Source organism: Rattus norvegicus, chromosome 19 (assembly GCF_021556685.1).
Source record: "Rattus norvegicus strain SHRSP/BbbUtx chromosome 19, alternate assembly SHRSP_T2T, whole genome shotgun sequence".
Taxonomy (NCBI): Eukaryota; Metazoa; Chordata; class Mammalia; order Rodentia; family Muridae; genus Rattus; species Rattus norvegicus.
Window position 1 is genome coordinate 21,289,929 of NC_141552.1, and position 12,532 is coordinate 21,302,460.

The 12,532-nt window shown below is 42.9% G+C and overlaps 1 protein-coding gene across 1 annotated transcript; it reads right to left on the reverse strand.

Moving 5' to 3' along the window:
- Positions 1–7,854: 7,854 nt before the first annotated feature.
- On the reverse strand, positions 7,855–12,532 carry LOC147999077 (uncharacterized). Its single transcript, XM_087595400.1, has 5 exons — positions 12,406–12,532; positions 11,213–11,372; positions 9,888–10,031; positions 9,089–9,255; positions 7,855–8,372 (listed from the first exon to the last, which is right to left on the reverse strand). The coding sequence occupies exons 1-5, from the start codon at positions 12,530–12,532 to the stop codon at positions 8,308–8,310; spliced, it is 663 nt and encodes a 220-aa protein (XP_087451526.1). The 3' UTR covers positions 7,855–8,307.

Here is a 12,532-nt window from a genome sequence, read left to right on the forward strand (position 1 = left end):
TTTCAAAGGGAGAGCTGGTTGCTTTCTCCTGGAAGAAGCACTTGGGGGTTGACTGTCACTTCTGAACCTTCTGTTCTAAGTCACTTCTCAGAAGAAACACTTTGCCTTAAGTCCTCTGTGGGACCCACCCAGCACTGGGGCTGGAGGATCCTATGGTGTTGCAGCTCTGAGCTGGGAGGAGGAGCTAGCACACTGACATGAAGAAGCCTGTTTTCACAGCTGATCTGGATCTGAGGAACAGGTGCTTTTAAAGAAGCATGTGAAAGTATCTCCTGCAGGGGAGCTCACTATGCAGGGAAAGTCACACAGGACAGGGAAAAGTGGCTTCCCAACTTCCACTGGGCAAGAACCAGGGAGGGTATTGGATGGATGATCAGAGAGTTTGAGAAAGGCCTGCACCTCCCTGAGTGTCCTCCCTCAATCATAAGTCCCCCTACTGCCCCAGGGGCACACCTGAGGCTCAGCAAAGCCTGCCACCTGCTGGGGTCCCTCAAACTAAGCAGTGAGTGTAGAACTGTGCAAAACACATCTGGGGATGGGGAGACATAAGTGTCAGCTGGGCCTGTCCTCACTGCCTTTAGACTCTAATGGCAGGGCCGGTGCAGGGAATGGCTACTCCAGATCTCAAATGTCTTGGGCTGAAGAAGTAGGAGATGTCAGAGTCAGGGTCAGGGGCCGGGGCCGGGGCCAGGGCTGGGGACAGGTCAGGGTCAGGGTCAGGGTCAGGGTCAGGCAGAGTCAGGCAGAAAAAATTCAAGTCCCTGCCAGCAGACTGATAGGCTATGGGCATGAAGAAGTGCTGTGGTAGAGAGTGCCCTTGTTCTCTCTGGTTCGGCAAGTAACCAAGGTGTGATGGGAAAAGTTGGGGAACTCACAGACAAATGATTTGACACCAAATCTTCCCTTTGGCAGCATTTAGGAGAAGAAGCTAAGGTCAGGAGAGGTGACACCTTGCCATAAGTTATGTGACAAGAGGGATGGTGAAATGATCCCTTGTGATAAGAATCAAGGTTTCCTCTGTGGCACTTAGGTCTATACTGGCCCTGTGCAACAGCTTCAAGAACCCATTTCTGATTTTCCTTGGGATTCCCGTGATGATGCACTCAGTCAGGATTGGAAACAACCAAAATGGTAGTCAAAGTGCTTCATTTAAAAAATGTAGGGAACACTGCAAACTCATGTTTCAATATATTTGATTACATTGTAAGCCCCAAGATTTGTTATTTACTTAAAAAAATGTACATCTGGTGGTGTAGGTCAGCACTAACACAGACATTTACCTCTAGAGCTTGGTGGTTTTTATTGATAGAGAAATTGCATAGAATCGCCATAGGAACCTGTGTCTTAGGTCTGTTTCCCTAGTATATCCTCTATATCTATCATGATGGTGATCATGTTACTTGCTAAATGTATGTGTGTTTACTGGGGAATTGAGTTTAGTGACGTGCAAATATTATTTAAACCTATGTATTAAATGTTGTCATTTTGTTAATTTTTGTGGTTTTTATTGGATTCTTTTGATTGACTGTTCTAGTTTTATTAAATCATTTCCTGTTTTCTCTAATAGTTTATGCTTCCCTTCAAGCTAAAGTATTCCTTTTAGGATCCTCTACAGAGCTGTCTTACTGGTTATACATATTGTGTTAAATTTATTTTTAGTGTGCATTAGTCAGCACAGTAGCTGGGCAGCTGCCTGCCCTCCATGGTATCAGATCTACTTTCCAAACAATAACGCTCAACTCTTACTGACTGTGTAGCATCTTGGCTGCTCTTTGTTCCCCTTGGACAGCCCTCAGGACCAGGCTCTCCTCTCCCTTAACCATGGCTGCTGTCCTCTTCCTCTCTCCTCTCCATCACACACGTTCTTCCTTTATTCTCTGGCAGCTTCTTCTTCCTTCTTCCCTCCTCATGATCCTCTCTAGCAAAGCCCTCAAAGCTCACCTCCCCCATCTCTCTGCTGTGCAGCTGTTGGCTGTTGGCTTCTTTATGATCACAGTTAACTGGGAGCAGGGTCAGCGTTTGGGGGTTAACCAGTCTTGAGTTCTACAAATTAGCATTAAATAAAAGCAGAATTAGACTAATACACTACAGGGATTTCTTTAGTTTTGTTTTGGTGTAAGTTTTCTTTTATCTTTTCACTTTCTACTTTATTTTAGGCTATTTTTTTTATTAATTGGTTATTTTATTTATTTATATTTCAAATGTTTTCCTGCTTTCCAGACTCCCCTCATCAAATCTTAAATCCCATTTCTGCTCAGCTTTGCCCATATCACAGTGCTCCCCCACCCACACATATCCATTCCCACCTCACAACTCCAGGATCTCCTTTTGGTGGGGCAACAGGCCTCTGTGTAGTCAATGGCCTCTCCCCACATGGATGCCTCTTAAGTCAGTCCTCTTCTACACAGTTACCTAGAACCATAGACCCATCCTTGTATACACTTTTGCTGGCAGTTTTGTTCCTAGGAACTGGGGGATTGGTGACAGAGGGTCTGGTTAGATATTAATGACCAATGGTTGCTGCTGTCTCTTCTTTTTCTGGTTGTAGGTGAAATTATGTTTGGGTGCTTCTCTTCTTATTTTTGAAATTATTGTGAGGTGATTAATTTCTTGTTTTTTCTTGGGTATAGTTTAGCACATTGTCTTGGATTTTTCCTCCTATTATCTTCGGTTATGCTTTCTTAGTTTAAATTTGTATTTGTCATAAAATATCTTGGTTTCTCCATTCATGGTGATTGCGAATTATGCTGGGAATAAGAACCTGGGTCTGCATTACATCTGTCCAGGATTTTTTGGCTCTTTCAGTCTCCGTTGAGCAGTCTGGTGTAATTCAGATAGGTCTGAATTCATTTCTTAGTAGATATTTATACCTTACCCTGTATAATATTCTTTCTTTTATCTGTGTATTTAGTGTTTTAATTATTATGTGAATGGAGCAAATTTTTCTGGTTAAATTAATTTGCGTTCTTTAGGCTTCCTGTACCTTTATGGCCTTTAATTTCTTTACCTTATGGAAGTTTTCTGCTATGATATGTTGAAGATGTTTACTGGACCTATGAACTAGAAATCTCAATTCTCTTCTATGTCTCTTATCCTTGTGTTTGGACTTTTAATTGTGTCCTGAAATCCATGGATGTTTGGATTCAATAAAGCATACATATGTATCTGAGATGGGTGTTTTGTGCTTTGTGGGTGACCTCCTTGACCCCAACTCTTCCACTTAGTAGCACGTTGGATAATGACACATGGTCAGCAATGGTGACTTCTTGCCATAAATTATATGAAAATAGGGAGGTGACTTTATGTGTGTCAAGTATCAGTAGTCTCCTGGGTGGTTTTGGTCCCCGGTTGGCTGTATGCAACATTTTCAAAAGCCCAGGATTTATATTCTTTGGGATTCCCATGGTGAGTCACACAGACATGACAGAAAAAGACCAGAATAAACAGGATAGTACTTGACTTATGTAATAGAGAGAACATTACTAAGTTGTGTTACAAAATATTTGATCACACTGTGATCTCCCTGAATGTATTATTTAATGAAAAACTATTGTGTGGTATAGCATCGCCAGGGCACAGACATTTAATGCAAGAGCTCTTTGTTTACTGTGAACATGGACTTTATTACTGTTCACCTCACCTACCTCACACCTTTACTGCAAAGCTAAAGGGCACTTAGGTCTAGAGCAGATCAAGGCACAACTTGATAGGAAATGAAGATAAGTAGGGCAATGGAAAGTCTTTGAGTTGAAGGATTTTTAAGAAAGTGTGCAGAGGGAGCTACAACGCTCTTCTTCTGGGGGGACAATGAATTAGGAAGGACAATTGGGAGCTTTACTTGAATTCAGCATCTGACTCCTGAGACTTCATTGGTAAAATTGATGTCTGGAAATTTTGTGTTGTAAAACAACACATTGGCTCTGCAGCTTTTGACAAGGCCCATGGACAGAGAGATCACACCAGCTCGGGACAATCTGTAAGGAAATCAGGTTTTCTTTCTTTTTTTTTTTTTTTTTTTTTGGTTCTTTTTTTCGGAGGTGGGGACCGAACCCAGGGCCTTGTGCTTCCTAGGCAAGCGCTCTACCACTGAGCTAAATCCCCAGCCCGAAATCAGGTTTTCTTAAGTCACCTGAGAAGTCCTCAAGGAGAGAGGAATGAATGGGTAGCACCATAAGAGAAGGCTTTAGGATTTCGTATAGTGCTACTCTAGATGCCTTGAAAATAGAAGCAGAGAATGAAAAACTAAATGACTTCACAGGAATTAGCTCAATTCTGAGTACGATTATTTCATATTGGTAGTTTATACTGGATTCATTTTTTAAAAATTTAACATAAGAGCCTTCTGTTTTAATACTAGGCTGTCTTAGCATCACAAAATCCTTACTTACAAACCCTGCCTGGCGCCCGGCATCTAACACTACTGGGCTAGATATTCTACTTTTACCTTCGTCACCATCGACAGCTTCCATTTAACCAGCAGGTGTCCATGCCAGGCAGACACTGAGCAGGTTGTATGTTCTGTTAATCTCCACAACAACCCAATTCAGCAGAAACACGTCCATTTTACAGGTGAAGAAACCACAGCTCAAAGCAAATGAGTATCAGGGTCCCCTCAGTCTCACGGGCTGTCACTCAGACCCACATCCTTCTCTGTAAAGGGAAGCCATGGGCTGATGTGGGCTGTGCAAGCTGACTCTGCTGAGATGATCAATGCTATTCTTGACCCTGGGAGAATTTAAGACAAGGTGACCCACAGACTCCTGGGATAGATTCTATCTCTGGGTTCTAGGGTGGGACACAGTATCACTTGCATGGGTCTCTACTCATCTGAGGAGTCTGTTCCCATCTGTCAGCTTCTATGGCAGTGGTTCAAATCCCTCCTAATGATGTAACCCTTTAATACAGATCTTCATGCTGTGGTGACCCCCATCACAAAATTATTCCATTGCTACTTCATAACTAATATTGCTACTCTTATAAGTTATAATGTGCAAGGTATCTGATATAAATCTTTGTGAGTGGTAGCTCCCCACAGGTTGAGAAACATTGCTTTATATACTTTTTTTTGAGAAGCCTTCATCTGAGGAGGACCTGATGCAGGTGTGAGAGCAGAGACACCCTGATGTAGTGACAAGTTTAGGAGGACCCAGGCTGCTTGCCTTAATGGCAACAGAGATTCCTGGCTGAAGGCACAATCTGAAATCACTGTCCCCAGGACATTTTTTCTTTTTTTTTAAATTTATTTAATACTTAATAATAATTCTTTGGTGTCCAGGCAAACATCCCCCTCCCCCCTCCCCTTCCTTATGGGTGTTCCCCTCCCAACCCTCCCCCATTGCCTCCCTCCCCCCAACCTGTTTTCACAGCTGAGCTAGATCTGAGGAACAGGTGCTTTTAAAGAAGCATGTGAAAGCATCTCCTGTGGAGAGCTCACTATGCAGGGAAAGTCACACAGGACAGGGAAAAGTGGCTTCCCAACTTCCCCAGGGCACTCAAACCAGGGAGGATTGTTGAATTTGTTCATTGTCTATTGTTATATCCCCCTTTTCATTTCTAATTTTGTCAGTTTTGGTATTGTCTCTCTGGTGTGCAGTTTGTTTCAGGAACAGGTTGTGTGTCTGGTGGATATTCTCAACAAAAAAAGAAAAAACAAAAAGAAAAAGGAAACAAAAAAAAAAAAAGCAAGCAAACAAACCAACAAAGAAACAAAAAAACCTACAAACAGCTCGTGGTTCCCTTGACTCTTTGTATTTTTCTCCTTGTTTGTAATTGATTGATTTGATTTGAGCCTTGAACTAATTTCCTGCCATCAAATCCTACCACACACTCTATAAGATGAGGCTTTGCCTCACCTTGGTAAGAGCAGCATGTAATAAATGAAGCTTATGCTGCTCTCTCTAGTGGGGATGACATCACAATCTCACTGCAAACCATGCACAGCGCGGTTGAGGCTGTATTAAAGTAGCGCACGATTTCAGTGCTCCCTGCGTGCCATGAGACAGTAGTAACATGAGTCTCCCTGCACCTGGACAGTTTTCACTAGGGACTACACACACACACACACACACACACACACACACACACACACACAAACGCACACCGCCTTTACTGACATGGTGCACATTCTTTACACACCAAAAATAAAGTGAGCAGTTATGAAACACATCAATAATGGAATCAATGGAGGGAGTTGTGGGGAAGCTGGGGCTTAGAGTTACTTAAAGGCCCTATGCAGGCTCAACTTTTGTTGGAGGAGAAACTTCAAGTGCAATGTGGTTCTTTATTTTCTTTCTCTCTAAGGAACACAGGGTTAGGGTAGGACCTACAGATTTGAGCATGTCGGGTAAGTACAGGGACACTGAATTAAATCCTAGGGATGGAACACAATTAATCTTCTACAAGATTACAGAGCAGCCTGGATGAAGATTCTCAGGTGAAAATGTGGACATCTCAAGGCAGGCACTGGACAATGGCTGTCAGTCTTGACTGAAGACTGGAAATGGTTTGCTATCTCATAGGAAAAGAAGGCCCCTCTGTCTACACTGTACTCTAAGGACAGTTTATTAGGTTAGGCATGACATGAACTATTGTCTCATGTCACAGATGTCAGTACAAAGTATCCAAGGTGTTGTATGCCAATGGTAGCATTAACAGAACAAAGCACACAGTGTCATTAAGACATAAATCATGAGTTTGTGTAGCAAGACCCAGGCCTCTTCCAGGTTCTTAGATAGTAACTGAGAACCTCAAATACGGTAGTGATGTGATAGTGTGGGGGTGAATCTAGTTACAACTACTTTCTATCATGACACAGAGGACACTTTTTGTGTTATGTTCAGCTTATAATGAATGACTAGACCTAAGCATGAGAATAACCAAATTCTACATTGCTTCTCTAGCTGCTGAGCTTTTAAAAGCCCTGGGGTGAAGGCAAGCTTTTGTGGACATTCTGGATTATTCCTTCTGTACTTTAACTCTCTGAGTCACCTCCACACTCAGTAAGTTAGTTCAATTCCATAAATTGGAAATCAGTCACTGGAAAAAATACATTCTCAATACGATCTCAGATTGGCCATGGAAAAAGGGTAGCTTGAACTGTCCCACCTAGGTTCTGGGCTTGCACAGGCCTGCTCTCCAGAAGAAACCTGTGTTCACAGCAGCAGGCTACATTCACTATAGATGTTCTTGAGGTTCCTCCCTAAATGGCTCAGATTAAAATAATTTTCTTGCTAACAATCAAAAAACTGATTATGCCAAGCTGGCCTAGAAGAAGCTAGCTTCTTTTCGGTATTTTATCAGTTGTGCACAATACATATGGTCATCATTGATAACAGTTGAAAGATCTGCTCTTATATGGAAACTAAGTGATGCTGGAGGATGATCCTGACCCACAATGAGGAGTGGGAACACCAGAGCCCTGTACGGATGCCTGGCAACCTAACACGTTGAGCACGCACGGCTCAGTAAGTTCCCTGTGAACACACATCTCCTGAGATCTCTCTATTTAATTGGAGGTGATCCTGTCCACCTAATACAGGACCTCATGTGGAATAACAGAAGCCACCTGCAGGAGCTGTGGTGATGACTCACAGGGTAGAGCATCTGCTGCTCTCTCAGAAGAACCACATGGACCCTAACAATTGGGTAAAGCATGTCAGTGATTATATCATAAAGTGTGTGCCGAGAAAAAGCCACATTATCCACACAAAAGACACTGTCACACTGAGTACCCCTTGGTGACTCTGAATTCACTTATTAGCCCGGGCTCCATGGAACATGCAGAGATCCATCTCTAGCTGTCAGTTCTAAGCCCTCAGGAGGGGACAGAACCCTTGAATAAGAATGATGGTCTTAAGAGTCAAGAGATAGAAATCAATATTTATTCATAATGAATGCATTTTTACAACAAAACAGGATTAAAATGAATGAATAAAAATATTTAAAAATATTGGAAAGTGAAAAACAGTAACAAGAACATATTAATATGAAACAACAAAAAGAAAACTTCAATTAAAATCATAACAAAAATATTTCTAAACAGCATATTCTTAACGAACATTTAGAAGCACAGATGTATTGCTGTTTCTCCTCTAGCACACATAATGAAAGGTGGTCCCCCAAGTTGTCTCTCAAGTGGTGTTTTCTGAAGAAGAAAGTGAGTAAGACCTCAATCAGTCAGGCTGGCTTAGTGTTATATAAATTTAGGGTCTCTAAGAAATGACAAATTAACTCTGAGGAAGAATACTCATCCAAAAAATGTTGTTACCGTTCAGGATGTTTGTCATCAGGGACTCCTGAGAAAGCAACTTATTCTTCAGGAAGCTCTCTTACTGCTGTGTGTCCAATTCCAGCTCTCTTGCACTTTCTGAGACCTGGGAGAGGAAGGCAGTTTTTCAGACACTGATTTGCTGGGGAAATGCAAGGCAGCTGTCAGAATGCTGCCTTCTACCACCTCAGTTCTATTGGACAGTCGACATGGACCTTTTAACTGATATCACTGTTGCTAACTCTGTGGGCAGGGAAAATCTCCAGCAACCGTCACAGTAATGTGGGCTGCCAATATGGGACCCAGACTTATACCAGTGCAAACCAAGAACAGGGCAATGGAAGGGACCTCATTGGGTTGCAGGAAGAAAGGAGATGTCCATATGTCACCAAGGTTAAAGCCAATGAGAAGTACTAATTTGACATTTGCATTTTGTTCTTATCCCGCAAAGGTGCTTCCTACACAAGAAGTCACATGACCACTTGTCATTTGTCAAGAACCAAGAACTTGTTCAAAACTCTACATAGCATCCAATCTATCACGTGCATGTGCAATAATGTGATATGTTATTGATCTGTCACCATTTCTATAATGCAGCTTCAAAAAGAGCAGCAAAATATACTTGCAAAATAATTCAGTTTCTGAAAAGTGGTTGACTTCCCAGAATACTTGTGCATAGGCAGAGCAATGAACAATTCCATTACATGAGGTGGTTGGCTGGTTGTGAGTGTAAATTAGAAAGGTGGTAGGAGAGAGCAAAGATGTATCAAATTGGCAAACTTTATCAGATATTGTTAAGCTAACACAGCTGCTTGTCCCTACCAGATGGTGCTGGGTCTGGACGTTGCTGGTCTTTATCTTTCTTGTTGAAGTCAACCAAATATTTCTGGTTCAGTGCACACTCAAGATGTCCCTCCTTGCTCCCCTGCTTCCGTTGGACCAACTTCTTCCTGCATGTGTTCTCCATCAGGAGCTGGCTGAGCAGGTTTCTGGAAATACAGTCTGCATAGTAAGATCATGCTGCCCCTTTCTCCCATTCCTACTCCCAAGTACCACTAACTCTACCAGGTCCCAGATACCCATGAAGACTTAATAAAATGCATCTTGATACATATAATGCTGCTGCACAAACCACAAAGAGTTAATTCAGGGAAGAATAAATTGTTTGCTTGGCGTGAGCACCAATTAGTGTCCACATCTCTCAAAAAGAACACGGATCTACATCTATCCATGAAAGCCCAATGCATGGGGCAACATCAATTAGTAGTTGGCAAACACCTGCAAAAGAGGTCAGTAGAACCAAGAGAAGGTCATGCTAACCATGTGGTCCACGCACTGAGTGTTGTAAAACCTTGTATGACCACAGAGGCCCAGGTCAGCCTAATAACGTTCTGCTGACTTCAATCAGTGCTGTTCTATCTAGAGCCTTCTGAAGATGCCTAGACAATCCTGGGATGAGTAACAGTCTTTTATGGAACTGAAAACTGAGTCCTGATGACCCTGGCACACTGATGTGTAAACAGCACAAGAGATAGAACCAGAGCTGAAGACCGTCCAATCCAGAACAAAGAAATCAGAAATGGCCATTCCACAGGTGACAGCCTTTCTGACCAGGACTTACCTAGAGAAGGTAATCTCCTTCTTCAGCTTATGGTTGTTCTCATGGATCTCAGTGTTCTCCATCTCTAAGTTGTGCAGAATTGACATGACCGCCTCCTCCATTCTCTCCAGGTCTTCATAATATGGATTTGGCCTGAAGTGTGGCCTGGCCCCAAATGATAGAATACAATGAACATCAGCATTTAGGAAGATATGAACTCAGGGTGGGTCCTGTACTACACCAGTCCTGGAAGGACACCTTCTGAATTCTACATATTGGACCTTCTTCAGCTTCAGAAACATGTTTTTCTGCGTCCACCACACCAGAATCTCGGCATCCAGATGGAGGGTTCCCTGGCTCCCTTTATTCAATCAAGAGGAAATCTGCAGTCCAGCCAGTTGAGCTATCAAGAGCCTAGGCCACACCTCCCCATGCTCCCCCACCCCCAACGCACCCAGAATCCTGTGATTTCCTTTTTCCTGTCCTGATAACAGACCATATATCAACCCAAAATTATAATCTGCACAACGAATACAAATATACAGGCAAACGTGGCCACATAAGCAAAGAACTGTGCTGTTGACAGTGGGGCTCCCAGAACAAAGCATTCGCATCACCATGAAAGTGTTACAGGTAAATACTCAGGCCAAGACATAGACTCCTATATTCCAGGTGTGGAGGGAAATATAAACATATAACGGTTGTGCATATGCATTTGGATGTATGCACACACAGACTCACAGACTGAGACACACCCACAAAAAAAAGAGAAAAGTTAACAGAATCAGAGAAAGAGAAAAACAAATATGGAAACAGAGAGCACTGTGAGAACCAGGAGAAATGCATGCACCATTGCTGTCTCAGAGTGCAAGACACACAGACAATAACAAACAGGCCTGAGCCTGAGACCTTCTAGTCAAGCATTGAGATGAACAGTTTGGGAACAGGCCCCTCGGGCTGCTGCCTGGATCTTCCAGCACTGAGTCCCCTGCCTAGCAAGTACAGAGACTCACCGTAAACTCACTGCAATTACAATCTTGCAAAGCCACCATCTGTCAAGGGCTTTGCAAATGCACACTAGACACTCACTCTCCCTGACTTTATCCCCGAATTCTTCATTCAGACCACAAGATCTGCTTTTCAATAAATTGAAGCAGATGAGTCCATTTTCCATCTTGCTCCTCAGGAAGGGTCAAGGTTCTGAATCTCCTCTATATGGGAGGTGAGGTTTAGCACAGGGTGGTTAGGGAGGCACAGCTTTCTAGAACCCAAAACCTTAATAGGATAAGAAGAAGGTGACCTTGCAGACCCAGGAATGAAACAAGAGCATTTGGAGCAATTCATACCTGTTCTTCATGGATCTCTCTGTCAGAAACCTCAGGCGATCTCTCAGGTCATTTCTCTCCTCGGTAATGAGCTGCAGCTCTTTAATCAGCCTCTCTTTTTCCTTCTTGGCCTGATTCTCACTTGGGGCAGTTTCAGGGGAAGATGTTTCTCTCCCAGCATCTGTAGGTAGAAGAACACAAGTGAACCTGCATGGGGAGAATGCATAGAGTGTACATAGACCACAGTTAGGCCTAAACAGGAGAACAAGCCTGGAACCCAGTGTCACTGCTAGGCGATTGGTCTATCCTTAAGAGGCGTCCTCAGTGGATCTCAGTTCTCCCACTACTCTATAGAGACCAAGAGATGTAAGCAGCCAGGTGTGCCCTATGCCGGACATCAGGTGCTTACATGTACTACGGAGATGGCTTCTCCAGGATTATCATCAACTGAACAGGGTACAGCTTGGTTTCAGGACCATCACCCCTGTGGTTTCAGAACTCAGATGATAAATTCACCATCCACAAAACTTGAGTGATTGGAGACACTCAGATGTCCTACCCTGATACTCTAGGCCAACAACTTTGGATTTAAAACACATTTCCAGGGAGGACATGTTCAACAGACTTATCAATTCCCCTATATGAAATAACAAATGCCCCAGAAATTCCAATAGGTTACAGGATGAATCTTGGTCCACATGTTCCAAACAGTTTTGGTATTTTAGAAAAATGTGTGTAACACACAACCTCTAATATATAAAGCTAATGATGACCCTGCCAGTTAGAAGAAATCAGAGAAGGTCTAAGAACATAAGGTTATTGCCTGGAGCACAATCTCTCCCTGTTACTACTGTCAGATACCCACTGTATTTAAAGAAGCAATGAGAGTGAAATACATTGCTGCCCTGTCTAAACTCAGAAAAGGTGGACCCTCCATGACTCCTGATGGTGTTATTATATCAATGTAACCTAACAAATTCACTGTAAAAGTAAAGGCCAGAAATTCACAGGATAATAGCATTGGCCTTACCATATACTCCCTGTGGGGTTGGGGAAACTAAACTTCCGAAATCCTGACTTTCAGGAATTGTGATATTCATGAAAATTCAATTCCTTTTCCGATGCTCCAGTTGTTGTGGCCCATTGCTAGAAAGGTCAGCTTAAGCCTGCAGCCCCCCTGACAGGGAGCTCAAAATATACTGCCCAGAACTTACTAAACATTCCCCAGAAGTGCTGTCTTTGTCCATCATTACTTTGAGACGAAAGGCCAGATTCCTTCACTCTAGTCTGTCCACAATCGACGTTCCCCCTCCCAAAACGCTTGCGAAGAAGGGAAAACAT